General features: G+C 38.7%; 1 protein-coding gene across 5 annotated transcripts in view; it reads right to left on the bottom strand.

Moving 5' to 3' along the window:
- TAF4B (TATA-box binding protein associated factor 4b) overlaps positions 1 to 21,436 on the bottom strand; it is a 74,399-nt gene that overhangs the window by 28,087 nt on the left and 24,876 nt on the right. For 3 of the 5 annotated variants that reach the window (XM_031612956.2, XM_090137493.1, XM_031612958.2), the window contains 6 exons: positions 19,390 to 19,965; positions 14,503 to 14,638; positions 13,855 to 13,960; positions 8,132 to 8,304; positions 5,229 to 5,359; positions 380 to 505 (listed from right to left, as the gene is read on the bottom strand). In XM_031612956.2, the coding sequence (XP_031468816.2) occupies positions 380 to 505; positions 5,229 to 5,359; positions 8,132 to 8,304; positions 13,855 to 13,960; positions 14,503 to 14,638; positions 19,390 to 19,965 (1,248 nt within the window). The remainder of the gene's footprint in view (positions 1 to 379; positions 506 to 5,228; positions 5,360 to 8,131; positions 8,305 to 13,854; positions 13,961 to 14,502; positions 14,639 to 19,389; positions 19,966 to 21,436) is intronic. The other 2 variants (XR_016465143.1, XM_090137492.1) reach the window with 1 other exon arrangement.

Genomic DNA, 21,436 nt, shown 5'->3' with positions numbered 1-21,436 from the left:
GAAGTGGGAAGGATACTTATTCTGTTCTGATTCTCAGATGCATGTGTACCAGCTCAAAGTTGATCTCTCTGATCTAACTACAGAAAAGAAATACACCTGTCAGGGCAGCAAATCTCACCGAATTCCAGGTATGGAGAAGGACATGGGCATTTTTTGAACTCAAAACTGAGCCATAAATTAAGTTTATGGCTATGTGAATACTACTTTTATTTCATTTTGTCCAGAAGGAATAATCAAAAGATCTCACCCCTACCACTTACCTGAAAGAATTCCTATGATTTTTAGAAGAATGTAAAAAGCCTAAAACCCTTTTCTGTATGGTTTGAGCTATCCTAAATATGAAAGACTAGCTCTGAAAAGCAAGAAATGATGTTCTTACCTTGGCTGCTCGTAGCAACATTTCACGTTCCTCTTCGTCCTTTCTTTGCTTTTCTAGGTGATCAAGCTTTTCAAGAAATTTTAGCTGTGCTCTGGTGTCACTAGATACAATGTATGTATCACTCCCCTGAAAAGAGAATTTCATTAGACAGGGCTTTTTATACACCACTAGAGCTAATGGAATCAGCCTGAAAATAATGCTGTTTTCAGGTGGTAGGTAACCATTTCCGTATCTCCTCTCCACTGAAGCATGCTTCTTTGGATCTGTGACTAGCAAGAGGTTATGGAGCAACTGACAAAATTAACACCTCATTCTACTGTCTGTTGACTATAATAAATTAGAATAGTAGTCTTTATGGAAGGCTATTATAAATTTCATAACCAGTAAACAAACAAGATTGTCTTCTGGCTGGATTATTAAAAGGAAAAAGAATTGAGAAGAGATCATCATACCCTTTCTCATTTAAAGACAATAGATGAAGAAAAACACAAGACCCAAAATTTTGAAGCTTTTGCCATTTAATCCAGAACTTGAAATAAGCCCTGCCTGGTGGGAAATAGAATTGGTTATATTAATTTTGTGGGTGGGGAATGTGAGGTGATTACATATCATTTATCTACAGAAATAGATACTTCTGCATCAGGGGATGCTTTCAAATCACAGAATAGTTTACGTTGAAAGATGATCTATGGAAGTCACCTGGTCCAATGCCCAGCTCAAAGTTGGGCCAAATTAATACTATTGACTGGTTGTAACACTAACTGGGCATGTATGCTTTGAAACAAGACTACAGTCATTTTAGTATGTACACAGATATAAAAAGACAGCAATCAGTATTAGTTTGCTTTTCTTATCATTTTTTCCCTCTTTGGAAAGACTAAGTAACTTAGTTTTAGTTTGTCTTGAAAGGAAGAACAAGAAAAGGAAAGATCTAAAACATTGTCAGCCATTGAAATCTAATTTTTTACTGCTTCTGCTCTTCCGCATTGGGTACTGAAATATACACATTGGACAAAGGACATCAAGCAAAACAAGATACTTATTTGAATCACTCTAATGTACATCCCAGAGTTTTATGTCTCTGTTATTTTGTGATCAAACACAGGATGTTTTACAGGTATATTCTAAGTGAGGGTATATTTTACATACATAAATTATCAGTGACTTCAATTTCCAAACACTTCAGTTTTCAGACACAGTATACTCAGACTCTTCTTCCCACACTCATATACTTCTAAAAGTTGGAAGAAAAGTAAAAGTCACATTGTGAGTCACTGCTGTCTTCCAAACTTAATTCTCACAATTCAGACAAAGCATGAAATCAATCCCTCTTCTTGTATTCTATTCGTTCTTTTCAGTGAGCCACCACATTGTCACGTATCACCAATTGTGGCTCAGACCACACCATGTGTTGCAACTAAGGAGACTTTGTCCTTCTCAAGAAGAGTCTGTGGTTCTGCAAAACAGTCTGACAAGCCTTTCTCTTCCCTCTTGTTACTGCTCTCAACTTTTTACTGCTCCCCACAAAACACACACTTCATGAGTCAGCCTCAGCACAAGTACAATTTGTTTTGGAGCAGTAGTTTATAATCCACCACCATGCTGCAATCCTTTTAACAGGACAAAGAAGAAAGCCATATTACCAGAAGATTATTTTTTGAAGTTTAGAAACGCTTCATTCTGGAATGTTGAAAGTCAGAGTTAGATGACTACATTTTTAAAGTCCAATCAAAGACTTGATTAGTCTTAGCCAATTAGTGATGCAAGCCACCCAACAAGAAGTACCCCAATGCAGTATCATAAACCCACTGGAGACAAGAACTGGGAGAATTTATTTAAAAAAATTTTTACTCAATAACAGATGTTTAAAATGTCTGAAGTTTCTTAAGAACCTCCAGTTACATGTTGTCCTTTCTATGCAACAAGCTTGTTCTGTTCTCTGTTAGTGCTGTAATTGCTTAGACAGAAAACGCTACATTGTGTACCTGTGCATAACTTGTAACCGCTATTGTTATGAGGAAGCAAGCTGGATTAGTTTTTGCTCATATAAATGGATGAATTTCTTCACACAAGGCCAGACAGACCTGAGCTACAGCAGCATGACCCCTGCAAAAACTGAAGTAACACACAGGTTGTAATTACAGAGAGAATCTGAGGATTTAAGTTAGTGACAAGTAACGCAAGTAACCACAATACAGAGCATGTCTGAAGCATGTGAGAACATCCAACAACAAATTAAAGGGAAAGCTGTATACCTTGTTCACAATTTGCAAGCTCCTTTCTAGACTGTCAAGTACTTTTAAATGAATTTGAAATCTAAGGTATTTCCAGTTTAGTACCAGGAAAGTATTTTATGTCAAGAGGTACAGAAAAAAACACATGTGGAAGCTATGTTCTTCTCAGTCCTTCAGGAGTGAAGCTGGAAGAATCCCATACAAAACAGCTCTTCTCCAAAAGCTGAACAATTTAAATCACGCTGAAAAGCCTTGCTGAGGACAGAGAATGGACACAAGAGTTTACAGAGATCAGCTACTCCGTGGGAACTTACTGAGCTTCAGCTTTACCTAAGCCAAGTTAAAAGCAGAAGAGTCTCTGAACCTCTCAGGAGTTACTTCTCTCTGCAGTTTGATGGGTTAGAGGTGGCAGGGGGCAAGGGAAAGAAAAGAAGAAAGGGAATGCTGACATTTCCTGTATTTGGAAACACAGAAGGGTTGTCTGATACTGTGCTAAACCCAATCCACAACAAAAACATTTTTAATCAGTACATAGCTTAGCTGTCACTACTAATTCTGGTCTTGGCTATCATATGATGTCACAGGCATACTCATACCTCAGCAGCTCTCCAGATCACAGAAGAGAAGCAGCTGAGGAATGGAACCATTTAGCTGATTGTCTTTATTGTCTTACTAGGCCTTTCTCAAGGAATCGCAATAAGAGCTGCAGAACAGATATCAGCTTACAGCAATTTAAAAGGCTATTCCCTGCTTTGGATAGAGACCATGACAGTTCAATACTAATTAAATTAGTAACTTACAATTACAATTAAGTGTGTGGCTTTTCTTTTTCTTTTCTTTTTAAGCAAAAATGGCAAAAGTGGGAAAGTCTATACAGTAGCAAGCTATGATACAAAGTCTTTAACCTGCCAAATCTCTTTGAAGGGCTAGCCATCAGATGGAAGCTGCTAGGCACAAGCCTACCACAATATGAAAGGTTTCCTTGGTATTAACCCATGAATAACTAATTTTCACAACAGCTTCTACCCTAGTATAGTTACCTTGATTTCACCACATCTGTCATGATACTCTTTTTCTAATGAATATATGCCAATAAAAAGCCCTGCGGGGCAACTATCCAAACTTCATGTAAAATGTCTGGATGATTTTCTGAAATGCACGGAGTCCACAGAGTCTATAGCCTAGAGGGATGAAAGACAGCAGTGGCAAGAACTGGGAGAAATAGGATACAGGCCTATACAAACACATAGCAGTGCACTAAGACCCTGAAGTGTTCTGCTCTTGAATGTAGATTTCTAAAAGCCTGTCAGCATACTTGCAATATTATTCATGTGAGAATAATCATAAGTGCAATCTTCCAGGGCATTCACCTGTAATTTAATACCACCTTCCTATTGAGAAAGGGCACTTGTGCCTCTAAGATCATTATGACCAGTACAGCTTTTTCCTCTTTTTTCTTTTTTTTTTCTTCTTCTTCTTTTTGGAGAAGAAGTTTATTGCAGTCACGCAATCTTATCTTCGCTTCTGGCAATTCAATCAGACCAAAACCTACCAGTTTTCCCTCTCTTTTCAATGAGGAAAGTCAGTCTCTCCAATCTCACTGTCCAAGAACACCCTCTTGCCACCTTTGGTATTTACAAGGCACTGAGCCCTACCAGAGCCCCTCAGGACTTCAGCTTCCACCTCACTTCAGCTCACAGATATACTGGATTGCCTACTTTGGAGACAACACAGAACAAAATTTTCTCATAAAAATTGTACACATCTTCTGCACTGAATTTTTTAAAACTCTTCTGGAAAGGAATGGCATGCTCCAGTTGCTCTGGATGTCATTATAAATACTTCAAAGTTTCCAAATAGTTCCTGCTCTTTAATACTGCTTCTTCATTATCAAGAAGCCTATAGCAAGGATTCTATTAAAAAATAATTCCTATCCTGTCAGTTGATTGCTCTTATTATATTGAAATAAAGTTCCTGTTTGATACTAAAAAAAAAAAGATTCATACCTTTGTTTATAAAGAAAAGTCTGGAAATGCTAGTTTGGTCTCTTGTAAGTTAATGCTTCCTATTCATACCACGCAAACTGACTCAATGATATCAGACCTCCTTCATACTCAGTGAAGTGAATACCACAGGGAGGAGGTTTTCAGTAGCACTGGAGGTACAAAAATTCCTGAGAGTAACATCAAAGGGTCTATACTTTCACATGGAACTGAAAATAAAATACTCAAATTCTCAAGCCCTTTTGCTGAGAAGTACCATGGTTCCACCAGCAGTAAATGAAATAAGCAAATGCAAACCCCTAAATCAATCCAACGACCAATAGCGTTACGTTTACCATGTAAAAGGGAGATTTTTACATGACAGCCACCATTTCTATGGAAAACTACAAATGCATTTACATTTGGTTTTAAGAGTGCTTATCTAACAAGTTGAATGGAAAGTATAAGAAATAGTTAGAGGCTATAAACAGTTAAAAAAAAAAATCAGCCTTTGGTAGACACTGAAAAGAATCACATATTGCATATGATGTACCTATGCTTGGAAGAAGTTTAGCTTCAAGGCGGTAAAGCAGGAAAACTCTGGCACAAAACTTGCTTAATGATTTCCTTTACCTTATGGGTTGATATTCTGTGCTGAGCAATTACAGTTAGTTTTTCTAGGAGCCCTCGTAATCTCTCCTGTGTAGCATGGGAGATCAAGTTCACAACATCAGAGTTAAGTTCCATAATGTCATGCCTTTTACCTGTGGAAGCAGAGAAAATCCATTACGTGTTTTAGTAGTAGCTGATAATTGAAATAATTAGCACAGCAGGTATTCTGTTCCCCCTGGAAGTCATACCCATTATGAATAAAGGTTTGGAGATTATGATTTTCCTGGTAAAGTCACAACTTCAAAGATCTTAGACACTACATTAATAAAACTTAGCCTGGAGCTTCAGAAAATATAGACATTGTTTCACTTAGCCTCTAGAATCACTCTCCTTGCAAGGTCATTTATAGGACAAAGTTAATAAGAACACAAATCAAGCTTCATGTTCAGGGATGGGGAGATGTGGTCGCTGTAGAAATTAGTGCCATATTCTGTTAATTTCAGTAATTAAAAAAATAGAGAATTACATTTTGCCCTGCTTGACACCATGCTTGTTAACAACTCATCACATTTATTCGATGAACAGGGAAAATTTTCATAGAGCTCTCCAAGCATATGAGACCCAGGCCTCCTCTCACGTACCTCGACCAACCAGTCCATAGCAGACTGACCCAACTATCCTAAGGTAGAAGCTTTAAAAAGAAAGACCTAAACCAACTGGAGTCATCGTGCCTTCAACCCATTCTCTCTGGCTGACACCACTCTCTCTGTTAAGTACTGCTGCTCCTCTGCATTTCAGCAGCTGCTTTTGAGGCTGCCCGGACCCCATGCTCAGGGTGCAGTGTCACTCCACACCTTCCTGCAGGCTGCAATGGAGCAGCATGACTGTGGTTGACACAATGCAGCTCCATCAGGACACCTGGAAAGCACTGCCTTGTGGGTGAGGCTGACAGTGGTTTCACACACCTTCTGCACAGTACCTACCAGAAGCTCTTTTCCTTGCCTCTCATAGCATTTGCAATAGCCGTTAAGACTTTATGATGCAATACATAGTAGCATTCAAAATCCATTTTGGTATTTATTGCCAAGTAGAGTGTTAAGAATGGATAAACAGTACACTGCAAAAAACTAATCACCTATTTCATCTGCCTTTATTATACATTTTCAGTTAGAATAGCAAGTAGGGAAAATCTACAATGTTTTCCCAGACCATGATCAAAATGTTCTCCCTGTTTGAATTCAGATGGTAAATATTAGACTGTACTTCAGTTGAGTGCAAAGCTCATTTTGCTCAAGCATCTTTTAATGCTTCCTCCATAATTTACCACTAGACAATCAGGATAAATGAAACTTCAGTTTAAGACCAGAATTAAATTCCCCCAAACCTCAAAACCATCCTCTACACACACTTTCTAAACAGAAGAGGGCTCTCATCTAAGGAACAGAAGCATTTATTTTCTAAGTTGTTGTAATCCCTGTATTCCTTTCTTCACTATCAAAACATTTTTCATTAATAATAATTAATGTCATAAATGTACAACAGCTATCATGCAAGCCTTGAAAGAGTTGTACTTATGTTTTCCATCTTTAAATTAGTTGTTCGAACACCACAAAACAGTTGTCATACAAGTATGTGGGGTTGTTTTTTTTTTTAGAGCTCTATTTTTCCTTAGATGTACTGCCTGGATAACTAGATAACCTTCTACTAAACTATGAGAAAAGCTTCTATGCTCCAGTTCCAACGTATATTTTCCCCTTTCAATTAGTAACACAGCACTGCCTTCACTGAACCATTACTCTGTGTAGTTCAAATTGCAGATCTGTGCCAGGGTAGACTACATGGAGTATATGAAGGTAGCATATAGAATTTGCAAGACACATGCTTTTCAGAAGCCAGTTGCATTGTTTGGACTGGGAATAAGTTGCACATAGAAACAGGAAGACTTTCTGATCATGTAACAAGACCAATTGTTTTTATGGCTTGAATTAAGGCTGCACATATGAACAGGGGGCTTTATATTATAGATGCTGAGCTGCTAAACTCACTGTTACAGAATGGCAAGCTACCAAGCAGGGACCAGGAACAAGGCATTGAAAAATATCCAGCTTGCTGTAAACAACAATGTGGTGTGATACAAATGCACGCTCCACTCCCTGCTTTGACATAACATACATTCCACAGTACTATCCACTCATACAGACAGATAAGTAACATCTCCTTTTGTACATAACTCATTGAAAGAGTTTTCCAATAGAGGGAGTCATAAGCAAAGGCCTGTCCTGTGCATATAGGTGAATGAGTCACCACCCCTGAATGTGTTTTAAGACTGTCTAGATGTAGTGCTCAGGCACATGATTCAGTGATGGGTTGTTAGAGTTAGGATAGTATGGTTAAGTTGAGGTTGGACTTGATGATCTTTGAGGTCTCTTCCAACCTGAGCAATTCTATGATTCTATCAGCAGCATGAAATTTCTTCTTAACCACAGGGGCAGGATCTGCAACCTTGGTCAGCAGAATATATACAACCCCAACAGGCTAAGGAATGCAAATGTTTTTAGAGAAGTCAATTTAATGTATCCAATTAGGAGCTGCAGGAATAGAAGAGCATACTTCAGCATGTGAAATTAACATCTGTATGTTTTTTATGTGCTCCATTAAATGTAAGAGTAGTAGTAGCTAACTTCTTATAAATAAAAGTAGCACCAGTTTGTCTTCTCCCCTACTGCGCTTCAATCTACTTCTACATAAAAAAAATACCTGAAGATTATTTCTCTACTAGCAGAGGTTGGTATAGTTCAGTAGAAAAACATGAATGAAGTTGACAGATCTTAGAGTTCTGACTCCTTCAAAGATGATAGGCTGGCTAACGAAAGAGGCAAGGACACACTACATCAACACATACTAATTACATGTTTTGTTCTCACCGATGTTCAAAATCTTCTTCTGAAGTGCTTCAGAAAACAGAAAAGGTTCATCTGCACAAGAGCGGATCACAGTACCAACGAGCTCTGAATTTGTTGCCAGAATGCATGCACTCTCTTCATTAATGTTGACTCCAGCCATGGAAGTCACATCATTTATGTCATCTTCATCTCTACTAAAGAGAAATACAACATTTTATCCTTCATTCACAATGGATACAAAGAAAAGGCCACTTCTATCAACAAGTATGTTCACATATTCTGGAAACTACCTCTATACTACAAGTTTTTAGTATGAAAGTGTTTAGGTAAAGAAGCCTCATAACAAGCCTCATAACAATTCATTTAAGTTTCTCAAACTTTAGTTTGACTAATGATTCAGTTGCTAGGTATGCAAATTTTTTAGAAGAAACCTGAATTCTGAATAACCTTGGAAACAAAGTGCTGAGGTAAACCAGGGTTTAAAATTCCCATGAGATTCCCCATCTCCACAACTGATCTTACAGCAGTGGTATTTATTAGCAATGGCATTCAGAAGTCAAGGTTCCTCCTGGAGTTATTAAGTTAAAGTCACAAGTTAACTGAAATTTGTTATAAAAATACAATTCACTGAATAGCAACAAGTGTAGAATAAAGTAGAATATTGATTTGTTAAAGTATAAGCAAGGCAATTTTCTAACAGATATGCCTGTCCTATAAACCGAAGATCACAGGAAAAGCGTATTAGCACAACGCTGATTTCTACTTCTTTTTTCAGAGAGTTCCCTTCTTGCCTGTATGCTACAGTCAACTCAGATCTTCCTCTCTGAATCAGCCCTACTGTACGGCACGTCTGCACGTGGTGTGGAGGATGCTACACTTCTTCAAAGAACAGAGCTCTAGTTCTCAGCATTCCCTTGTAAGCTGGATTCTGTTGAAGCTCAAAATAAAAGTCCAACTGTGGCATGTTTTGGGCTAACAAAGCTAGGGCTCCCTGCCATCATGGTAAAGCTCACATTAAGCAAATGGTTTGCATGTTTCAGCTTTAAGATCAATCTTGTAAGCTAAAATAGTTAATAAATCTCATATGTGAAAATTTTGGAGAAGTTTTGCAATGAAACAATCCAAGGTATTTTCAGAAAACTTAATTTTCAGAAAACTTAAGATCATAAAGAGAGCTTTGTTTCACAAAGTGACAAAGGCTGTAATGTTGGCTTTGAGGGTTTAGGACCAAGCCAGAATAGAAGCCTGCAATATTAATTCAGATAAGCTGTTAGAAACACTCAATATGAGCATCTTCTGATCTGGGAAAAAGGAGTCTTTGCAAAGACTCCTCTGCTCCTCTGATGAAGTTCACCTTCAGAAAGCACTGTATTGCCTAAATAACTCTTGAACCAGGAGCAGGTCAGAAACTTCCTATTCCTAGATGAACTCTTCGAGGCTGTTTTCTGATTAGCAATAGGTATAACCTGAATTTATTGGAGAATGGGTTGGATTTGAGTGATGCTCAGAAACGTACAAGAAAGTGATGTTTGTTTTTTCTTAAACAATAGATTTTTCTTTTTTGGACTTTAACACTGTTCTATGGTGTAAGACTGGTGAAGAGGAGCTTGGCTAGGAAATGAATCCAGCCTTCTCCTACCCTTCCTGTCTTTCATTTGTATATTCGCATGCCAGACAGCTTCTATATAATTTGTTTAGGGAAAAGGAGACCAACAGATTCTCAAATCAGTTTCATTCATTAAGTCTTAACTAGACAGCTTCCTGACTAGGCTTGTGTCTCAGATTCATCACACTAAGAAAAGGATCCCTGTTTATGGAGTCTACATTAGGATGCTTGTAGCACAGGTAAACTATCATACCATTTCAGTTTTCAATCTGGCTACACGCTCCAAATACTCAAGAAAGCAACAAGTAAACTTCTGTACTACACATCTAGCCACAATTCTGTGTTTTAGCTCACATTATCAAGTTACTATTTTTTTTTTATATTTCCAATCATAATCTCTCTTATGGGTGCACACATGAGAACTCATGCACAAGTAGCCATCTCTATCCATGCTGGTTTTGAAGACCAATTTTAACTTGTTCACTGCCAGACATAAGACTGCACTAAGTTACTAGCTTTGATGAAATATTCTTTTGCCCAAAGAACGCATCACAAAATTTCCCTAGCAATAGTGCTCACTAGCAAATAACATAAGTTTCAGAAGCCAAGTGAAATCTGCACTCTTTACTGTTCATTACTCCTTGTTATTTTAACAAAACTCAATCATTTAAAGTGAACTATTAAAACTGTTCCATTAAAGTGATAAATGAAAGATACTCTAGAATACACATGGAGGTGTTCAGTTAGATGCTGACTTGCTTTCATCTTCAGCAAAACCATTACAAAGTCCATCATCTTTACCACAGGCATTAATGCGTTTCTGCATTTGCTCACATCACACCCAGAAGTCAACAAGAAACACTCTCCTAGCTGTTACAAATTTCCAGTGATTAAAGTTGTCAGGACAAATAATAAAACAGAATGCTCTGCTCTCAATGTTACCCTGCATGGAGTCATATTTGACATTCAAATTGAATACTGAACTGAAGAAAGATGCTCAAGAAATGCAGATTTGCCTCCGTGCTTACAGATTTGGCTGTAGTAGCTGAAAAGTGAGTCTATGGCACCCTCTGGTGTTTGAACAACGCACTCATTTTCTTCATAACCCATTTGCTATATACTCTTTTTTTTTTTTTTTTTTTTTTTTAAATAGTAGAAGTGAAAACTGATGAACTATACTTAACCCAAACTTCCATGCACTACAGCAGAGCAAGACTCACCAGCACTCCTAATCACCATGGGCAGGAGGAGCAGCTGCCTAGATTTTTCCACTCTGCTATCTCACTCCTGCTTGACTAGCAGATCTGATTTCTGGAACTTCTTAATCTAAATTCTCAAATCAGCTGTATCCACTTTTGAAAATAACAAATACAACAGATGCAAGAAATGCACAAGTACTTTAAGAAGTGAATATGCACCTTATTTTTTTTCCCCAGGGTGCTCCAGTATATATTTGCTTTGTTGTTCAACAAAGCAAAGGGCAAGGTAATCCCAGATATGTATAAAAACTGGGAGAACACTTTGAGAGTAACCCTGCAGAGAAGGACTTAGGGTTCCGGTTGATTAAAAATGTAATGAGTCAGCAGTGTGTGCTTGCAGCCTGGAAGGCCAATGATATCCTGGGTTCTATCAGAAGAGCGAGGGAGGTGATTGTTCCCCTCTACTCTGTCCTCGTGAGGCCCCAGTTGGAGTACTATGTCCAAGTCTGGGGCCCCCAACAAAGGAAAGATAAGGAGCTTTTGGAAAGCATTCATAGGAGGGTCATGAAGATGATCAAAGGGCTGGAGCACCTCTCCTATGAAGATAGGCTGCAATATTTAAAGGAAATTCATAAACATGAAGAAAATCAACTTTTTACATGGGTAGATAGTGATAGGATAAAGGGGAATGGTTTTAAACTAACAGAAGGGACATTTAGATGAGATATTGGAGGGGAAGTTTTTTTTTTTTTTTTTTTTTTAACTGAGAGTGGTGAGGTGCTGGAACAGGTTGTCCAGGAAGGTTGTGGATGCCCCATCCCCAGAGGTGGTTAAGGCCAGGCTGAATGGGACCCTAGGCAATCTGATCTAGTACTTGTCCTAGAAGTTGGCAACCCTGGCTGTAGCAGGGCAACTGGAACTTAATCCTTGAGAACCCTTCGATGCCATTCTATGAATCTGTGATACTTTACCAGAAAAGTAGAACAGTTTATAAAACTCTTGATGTTTGCTTTTAAAGCAGACCGCTCCTTACAGTGCGTTCCATAGGACAATCAACTGTCAGTGATGTGCAAGCTTAGCTGAAATCTTACTTTTTCTAGGAGGACTTTTCAAAATTGAAACAAGAAAATCACCCCCTTCCCATTCTCATCTCTAGCAATCAAAAAAAGAAGCACTGAGACCATATCTGGAGTACTGCATCTGGGGTTCAAGAAAGACAGGGATCTTTTAGAGTCCAGTGGGTTCGAAGAAGATAAAGGAGTATCTCCCTTATGAGAAAAGGTTGAGAAACATGGGACTGCTTAGCCTAGAGAAGACAAGAATGAGAGGGGATTTTATCATCTAATGGGTATGTCTCAAGCGGATGGGGACAGGCTCTTTTTGTTGGTGCTCAGTGATGGGAAAAAGGGCTGTAACAAGCACAACCAAAAATACAGGAAATTCCATATGAACATGAGAAAGAACTTTGCTTTACTCTCAGACAACACTAGAACAAGTTGCTAGAGAAGCTGCTAAGCCTCCTTCTCTGGAGATATTAAAAATCCACCTAGACGCTTTCTTGTGCAAACTATTCTAGATAACCTGCACTAGCAGAGGGGTTGTAGTGGATGATTTCCAGAGGTCCCTTCAAACCCATACAATTTTGTGATTCTGTTATTAAACAAGGTCAAAATGCAACTTAAGCGGGGTTTGGTAGTGTCACATTCCCAAATCCTAACAAAACAAAGCAAAAGGAGTCAGGCTTCATGAAAAAACTTCTTCAGAGACGAGAAATCTATTAGAAAACAGTAGGCTAAGCTAGAGATTTCAGACCTGAGTTGTTGTGGACTTCAGCTAATTACAAATTCATAGTTCAGCAGAGCAGAAATCCATCTTGGGTCACATTGTAGAAGCACGGTCTTTTCTAAATACTCTAAAAACCTGACAAGATAGAACTTCAAGAAACTCAGTTCAAACTTCTTCATCCTAGAAAGTTCATGTATTTTTACTGGAGGAGCACAGAAAAATGTCATTCCTAAGGAGGACTGGGTTTTGTGTTTTGAAATATTTATCAAGTATTTTGTTTGCTGTTTTTTTGTTTGTTTGTTTGTCTGTTTTTATTTGTTTTTGTTTGGGTATGCATCAGAACACACAAAGCCATAGCTTTCAAACAATGAGAAATCAATGGGTCAAAAGCACAAAGGTGTCATGTCTGCTTTTACCTCTGGAAGACTAACTTCAAGTTTGTCTTAAGGTCTTAAAGCTAATAATGCATAATTATGGCAGCCTATTACTATTTCAACATTAGATTTTAGAGCTACAAAAAAAATACCATTTCTCCTTTTTAAAAGTTAATCGGTTATCAGAACTAGAAAAGCTTTAAGTATTCTTCAAATCTGAAAGCCTAGAGAACATGCCAGAAGCCACAATTAGAAGTGTGGTCAAAGAGTTCCACCTCTACATACAGGAACAAGCTTGTAAGAAGAGCTAATAAAAGATACTGTAATACAGCACACAGCTCTAAACATGTTGCTAGCCAGTCCAAATTACAGCTCAATGCTATCTGGCTATCTGTAAAAAGTAGTAGTTATATCTGACTTAATACTATGGAGAGCTTTTAATACAGGGTAACTTTAGTTAGCAGTACTCACAGAATCAAAATCAATATGCCTCCTCTACAAATGAAAAACTGATACATACTGATGTGCACTGTTTGTGTAATTACACTCTCGAAATAACAATGAAAAACCTAACTCATTGAGACAGTTTTCCTATACCAGGAATAAGATCTACTACAAGGTCTGAGTTTTTAGATTCCTGTTTGACAATTTATAATATAAGATAAAAACACCAATCGTAAGTCTCTAAATAAAGCTGCTTTTATCTGGGCTATGTTCCCTCTTCAATATGTGCTGTTTCTTTTGTTCCTTCCTGTAGTAAACTATATTGTTTATTTTTACCTGAAGGATGTTGTTCCATTCTCTTTTATTTTAGTTTTCTGAAGAGGAGACGCTTGAAGCGACAGGATTTTATTTCCTGGCAGGGTAACTTGCTTCAGAACAGAGCCTAAAACAAAACAAAGAACATGCCATAGTAGAAAGCAAAATGCTTTTTACTGCTGTTTAATCAGTTCATACTTCTAACAAAGGTACTGCAGACTCAGTAACAACCAGGAAACCAGACACTCTAAAGTGCTACATTCTACATGTTCTGTAAGGCCAAAAACCCCACACTCCCAAACACCCTCCTCCGAGCTGATTAGTGACAGGTTTAAGTGAAAACTTGTTGGCTGCGGCAAAAACTTATGTCATGCATCAACCTGGATCTGCTGACAGAAGAAGATTCTCAAGACTATGATGGTTCAAAGTAGGTTTACTGCAAGGACCTTACTCACAGTATTTTAAAAATTAAATTGCTATGGAGTGACACATGCTTAACAGGCAACAGAAGTGGACATGGTGCTGAGCTTCTCATCAGGATTCCTAAAACAGAACTAAATGCTCCAGTACACAACACCTTCTTACTTCCCTGCAATCTACCAATAGCCCATACTTATTTTTACACCTCAGTAGTGTTCTCCCTTCTCCATTATGGAGGTTTCTCCATACCAGCAGGAAATTGGTTTGTTTGAACAAGTGTATTCAGCGGCATCCTCTTCTCAACAGGTGTCTGAAGAGTCAGCGTTGAGGACTGTGGAAGTGTGGATACTTGCTTTACAATGGTTCCTGATGGTTGTTGGACTACCTGCAAGTGGAATAACCAATATGAAGAGTGAAAAGAGTAAAACAGATACACAGACAGCTAGATAGCATCAACATGTTCATTCCGTCAGAAGTGCTGCAGGGCATGCATCTATGTCTAGCTCTCAGTTTATAAAAAAACCAGCATGCTCAAAGAAAAACTACTTTCAAGTTTAAAGTCAAGAAACAAAATCTTAATGACTAGTGTTGAGCTTAAAGCTTATTCAGCAAGCTCTAACAGGCGTTTCATTCCTACTCTCAATAGCTATATCAGGAAAATTTCACTGAATTCTACTTTCTGCTACACTAAAAACCTTTCCTAAGTCTGTCTTAACAGGCTACCAATTGAATATTGAGACTGTCTGCCAACAAGCTCAAAACAGTAGGTATCACATACATCTAGTTTCACAAAAAATAAAAATCACCAAAACAAACAGAAGCCTTGCATGAAATTCTTTTCCTGTAGTGAAGAGTACACACTATGAAGTTACTGATGCATTTTTGGAGCTGAAAGGTCAATTGTAAATTGAGATGCCACGTTTTGAAGTGTTAAACAAAAGTACATGAAATGCACCAATTAGATGGAACATGAAGTACTAACTAGCAACACCTGTACTGAGGTGTTTGCCTCTGTGCAAAAACAGCAGTACACTGCTGAAGGGTATAAAGGGAAGGGCTGATAGCATTGTTTAAAGAGGCTCTTGAAAGAAACACAACCTGACAGCAGGATGTCATCACAACACAGACCTAAAGACACAGCCTGTAAATACTAATTCTCCCCCTTCAGGGGTAACCATTAAAATGCAAGAAAGCAATAGTGATATCCCCAAAGCTTCATTTCTAAGGCTCCTAGCTAGCTGAAATGTGGACTGCAGCTTTTGATATATCTTCTGCAAAAGCTCTTAATTACAAGTTGCAGAAAGACCTTTTCACCAAGGATTAAAAGTTAACAAAATTACTAACATCTTCAGATTGAATCCTAGCTAGTTAGAGGCAAGAAGCCAACAGAAAAATGGTTGAGAAAACACATTCTCTGCCTTTTAAGTCTAATTTCAGAAAGAATGCTCAAACAGTGCTTGTATGTAAGTAAACTACACAAGTTTAGAGTTAAATGTGAAGAACTGACATTTATTGCACTTAGAAATTAGGCTGTCTCCTTCTGCCAATTAACTTCAAATTTAATCAACAAACATCATGAGCACCAGAACCACATGTTCACAAGAAAACGTGCTCTGCATCTGAAGATGTCAAGGTACACTCCCCCCAACAGCTCCAGTTACATTATGCTGCTCATAGCATCATGATTTGACAAAACAGTGGTAATGTAGAACAACTGAGCTGAAGGAGGTGTTCATAAACTAGACAAAGAACACACCATTCCTGAGGAAAAAACACAAGATGTGCATCTCTCTACGTTTTTATGCTGATGAAACAACCATAGGAATACAGACACTGATTGTGGACAAAGTCTCACACACAGAGCACTTCATCACAAACAAGTACAGACACTAATGTTTGCTTCTATTTGTTTTTAATCAAGACACAATTTGATCTTTCTGAAAAGATCCAGCTTCCGTACGCTGGAAGTCAAAAACGTTAAGAACACAATTTATATGTTCAGATAATTACTGAACAACCAAGCAGCTTGGACAAACTACTCACAGGATCTGCCAGCGTCCATACTGACAGGCACCTAGAGATCTTCCCTACCGTCAGTGAGCATGGTGCTTCATCTTCAGCATACAAAAAACTGAAACAGCACAGGAGGAAGCATAAGTATTCAAGATTAAGGTGTGGCAGACAAAAGAACAGATGGGCAGTATTAAATCAATAGCCTAGATGGAGATTGGAAAAATAAATCAAATGACTGAGAAGACTAGATCAACCAGAAACCAGAAAGGATGTACTGGCAGTAAAGCTGCTTTTGTCTGCCATTCTAGATGGTAGGCTAGCAAAAGCTGAAAGTCCTTGGAACCAGCAAAGGGCAACAATCCTAGAAATTTCAACAAGGATCTAATGCCAGAAAATAAAATTCTACAAAAAGAGGTATCTGTAAGAAAAAGAGGTACTGTCTCTTTTCTTCAGGTTAGTATGCCTTAAGGAAGTTGACAGAGACATCAGGATAAAGAGCAGCAACACTTAAAGTGCAATGCAACACCCAGCTGACAGCTCAGAAACAGCTGCCTGAGAGAGACCTGAGTAGCTTTAGCCACCAGCAGTAGCAAGTGAGCACACCTTACCGGTGGCTGTGGGGACTGCACCACAAAGCTCTTGCTCTTAATGCTTTAAGTTGTAGTTTCATAGAAGTGTTCTTATCATTAGAAGTCAGCAGCTGGTAACAAACTTTGATTTATCATGTTTTACTAAGACAAAACAATGCTATGGCAAGACACGCTTTATTTCTCAGGTGAAAAATCTTTACTAACAAATGCACTTAAATTTGTTCACATTAAGGAAAGAAGTCACAGGAAGGGTATCCTGCAGAGCGTGCAGCTGCTGAGAAGACAGCACAGACACATAATCCAGTCCCAACAGCAGATCCCTCAGAGTCCACCATACAGATAGAGTTGTGATAATCACGCTCCAGAAAAGAAAGAGCTGCACGCTGCATTGCTCCCATCACAGTTTTAATAGGAAACCATTGCAGTGTTGAAACCTGAAGCATCAATGACGTTACAATAGAGCTGGCACATGAAAGCACAGAAGATGCTTCCTTAAATTCCTTGAGCACAAGAAAGACAAATTAGAAACGGACATGCAGAGTGAATGTATGGCATCAGACAACCCTGAGGGCCAGAGAGGAAAAAAAATTGCTGGCAGCACCGTATGGACAGATTTGCACAGCTGGCATGTGCTTCCTTTCAGTTGGCAGCAGGACCCTTCTCTTTAGGGAGGCAAGATCCTGATTTGTTTTCTTGTGGGAGCAGGCAAGCTCTCTTCCTTCTAAAAGACAAAGCATCAGGGAAGTCCTAGAAGATGCAGCCACTTCCACCAACTTGCTCCTTGTGCTAACTGGCTACCTGAACAAACACCAGCATCCTGATATGGCTGAGCTGCCAGTGGTCATCTAAACCCTTCAACTACATCTAAGACCAAAATTTAACACCATTTTTGAAGAGAAATTATTTTAATTGCTATGCTTGGGATCTACCTAAACTAGATTAAAATATGCTTTATATTTTACAAGTCAACGTTTATAACACAGAATAAAAAAAAGCAACTGCATTAAGGATGCCACGCTGCAGTACTGAAGGATGCAGAAGTCATTTCATGAGTTCAACAAAATTGTATTCACAAAGCATCTTAACTCCCCAGTGCAGAGTTACGTTTCCTCATCTAGTTGTACAGATGGTCAATCTTCCCCCTGAATTACATGGCTTGCCATGGAGCCAACAAATGCTCTTCAGCCTTTGTACAGCCTAAGAAGCTCTCATTTTCTTCTGGCTGGAATTTCGAATTTAGTCCTTGAAGACAATAAAGGTACCAATTCTTTTTCCAATTTGGCTCTAGCTACTACTATCCAAGTTTGTTAGTAACTGCTTAGTTGTTTTTTTAAAAAACACTCATAAAAAGGATCCTTCCCTATATAGTTCCATGTTTTGTTCTTTAGTCTGAAGAGGTGAAAACCTGGTAGAATTAGCTCTTTACTAAGAATGATTCTTATATTATTTTTTCCTTACACACTTGGAAAAGAAGAAAACAAATACAAAACACTTCAGTGAATCTGAACACTATTAAATGAAGAATATACAATAAACAAACTACAATGGAAATTCACACAGTACTATACTACTACACCTGTTGTAAGCAAATTTTGCTTCAGAGGAAGCATATTTTTCCTTTGTTTGAAGGAACACATTTTTACAAGGACATCCTATACAAGAAAAGTTATTTATCTGCCAAAAGATGACTATTCTCCCAGTTTTCCATGCAGGTAGACTACTTATACAACATACTCTTCTTATCTCAAAACTTAACTTATTTCACAATGTTGCTCTGTTGGATATATACCAGTAGATCCACATTTTCTGGTATTTACTATTAGCATCCATAAGAAGTTAACCTATGCCAAGAAAAAATGTTAACACATTGTTTTTGAGAGTATTGTTTTACCATATCTATTCCTCCTGGAATTTGTTACCTACTGAGGCCTAATAGAAAAAAATAAACCTTGGATGACATTACGACTAACATATCTTAGTAAATGTGGAGGGCAGAATTCTCCTCCGAAAAGCTCCTTGAGCTAGTTCATACCTTTCAGTTAGTGTATCATCAAGTCACCTATTTCTGAAAAGTGTTCAGAGCAGAGTCTATAAAGATAGAGAGATAGGAATCCTTGGGGGTCAACAGAGGTACAGCCCACACAGGGCATCTGATAATAATTAACATAAGGACCTCATCATCAATTTCATCTTCTGACACAAGAATTTCCTGCCTTTTCTTTCATATACCAAGCTAGCACAGCTGCATGCACACCAGGAGTCCAAACACATGTTCTCTCACGTTTCAATCTGGATGCTCAGCCTGGTGGAACAGTGGTCAGTACATCTTGCAGTAGATCTTGCTTACAGTCTGGCTTTAGATTGACCTTTTCAACAACTGCACAACATCCACAACTATCTCAGAACTGGTTAACTCATGACAGGCTAGCTTCTTATGACAAAAGAACACCTCTAAGATGCAAATTGGTATCACCTTGACAAAATGTTAAGAGTCAAATAAAAGAAGCCCAGTTACAGAGGAAATTGATCTTACCAACTGTTTCACTTTAACCACCTGCTGAGTGGCCACTGGCTGCGCAACGATGGAGTTGGGCTGTGAGATTTTAATACTGATGGGGGTGCCCATGACAGGTTTCAAAGGCTGGAGAGGGGTTGCTGCTGAGGATGCCACTGTAGAGACGAGCACTGGCTTTACAGACTGGAGAGATGTTGTTGCTACTGCAGAGGTGAAGACTGGCTTTACAGTTTGGATAGCAGTGAGCCCTGATGTCGATATTGCTGTGGTGAGGACAGAGGGTGCAGGACGAAGAGAGGCTGTCACCACTGCAGAGGCAGGAACAGGCTTCACAGCCTGCAGAGAGGCTGTCACTGATGCACTGGAAAGGACTGGTTTTATAACAGGAGCGGCTGTGACTGTTGTGGAGGCAGACACTGGTTTTATAACGGGAAGAGGATTGGTTGCTACAGGTGAGGTTACCACTGCTGTGGAAGGAGTTAGTGCAGAAGTACAAGTTGAAACAGCTTCTTGGGTCAGAGCAGGCTGCTGCATACACTGCTGGATAAAACTCTGAGCATTTGGCATTAGCTGCCGTAAGGCAAGCATACTTTTCTAGAAGACAAAAAGAAAAAAACAACAGAATAATGCTACAATAGTCTTCAACAATACTGCATATTACATTAGCAACTGAATCCTCTTCCTCACATTCTAATTTAATTCTTAATATCAGGAAATAATCTGGTTATTCCAAACAAAATATTTTGCTAGAATTCATAGAAGAAACACAAGTGTTCTTGAAATGATGGAGATATAAGTTAAGAATCACCAACATAGGTTCAACAAAGACAACAGTGACTGTGTCTTCGGTACCTGGGTGCAAACAGTATCTATGGAGACATTTGTCTCTAAGTTTCTTTTGTTTAGAATGTTTCAGTGTGGAATTTATGCTCCAGAATAAGACCAGTTGAACTATTCTATCTCAACATTTTTCGTTCTGCTAAAAAAAAAAGTCTGCTATATCATAACAGCTGTGTTTATTCCATTTAGTTTCTCCAGCAGAGAGCTACAAATTATCTAATAAGATCGGAAGCAAGTCCTGAAGATGCAAGCACTTGTATACCAATACAGCTGTATCTACGCTAGGGGGGGATACCACTTTACTAATGTCTGAATAGCTGCAGCAGCACAGCTTAAGCCAGCTAAGTTTTTTGCAACAGGAGAACATTAGTAAAGATATCTGGCAACATCTCATTTTTAGTACAGCTATGTTTGAGAAGGTTAATGGACAGAATAATCTTCATGCCCTCCACAGATTTTCTCCTTGACTATTTACAATCTGTTATGGCTCAGAAACAGGGGAAATAATTTCTACAGCTACCAGTATATTCGCACAAAAACTTTTTTCCCTTGACAATTTTTGAAGTTTGTATGTCTCCAGCATAGCATTGTTGCTCTGGGCTTCATATAACAGGAATGTGATGTCTTGCTAATATACTGAGTGAGCAAATTGTTTGTGCATCTGGGCTTTCTACAGCACTTCTATCTTTAATGTTTGCTTCCTCATCTTTTAAAGGACTGCTTAACTTTCCTAACATTCCTGATGCAGTTTATTCAGGAAAAGCATCCAGCACAGATATGAACATCAAGGTGGCACTGCAGCCAAAGTCAATGCTCTTTTCAACCTATTGGAATCAGCAAAACAAAATACATGCAATAGCTGCATCAAAAGCCACAGCTCAAAAGGTAAGGACAGAGAACCTTCCCTACAATTCCACTTTACTAGCTAAAATGAGTTGGCAACAACCCTTACCAAACTTCTTCCCAGACTTGAGACACAAGTGTTTCCCCCAAACAAGGCCGGCAGTGAAGAGAAGTGCCTGTGAAGTCAGCTGCCATTTGGCACTCAGTCCCGTAGCAGCTGCCCACAGTACGTGCCAAGCAAGCCTGGTCTGTGCTCGCTACACAGCCTTAAGGTATGTCAGAAAAAAAGCAACCAGGGTACAAGATGCTTTAAGGGATGGGTAATGCTATGAAGTCAGTTAAATTCAACCACGATAGTGCTTGAACAATGCTGCTGAAGTCA

This window comes from Phasianus colchicus, chromosome 3 (assembly GCF_987193195.1).
Source record: "Phasianus colchicus chromosome 3, bPhaCol1.hap1.1, whole genome shotgun sequence".
Lineage (NCBI taxonomy): Eukaryota > Metazoa > Chordata > Aves > Galliformes > Phasianidae > Phasianus > Phasianus colchicus.
Note: the sequence above shows the minus strand (reverse complement) of the source record. Positions and strands in the feature narration are given on the sequence as shown.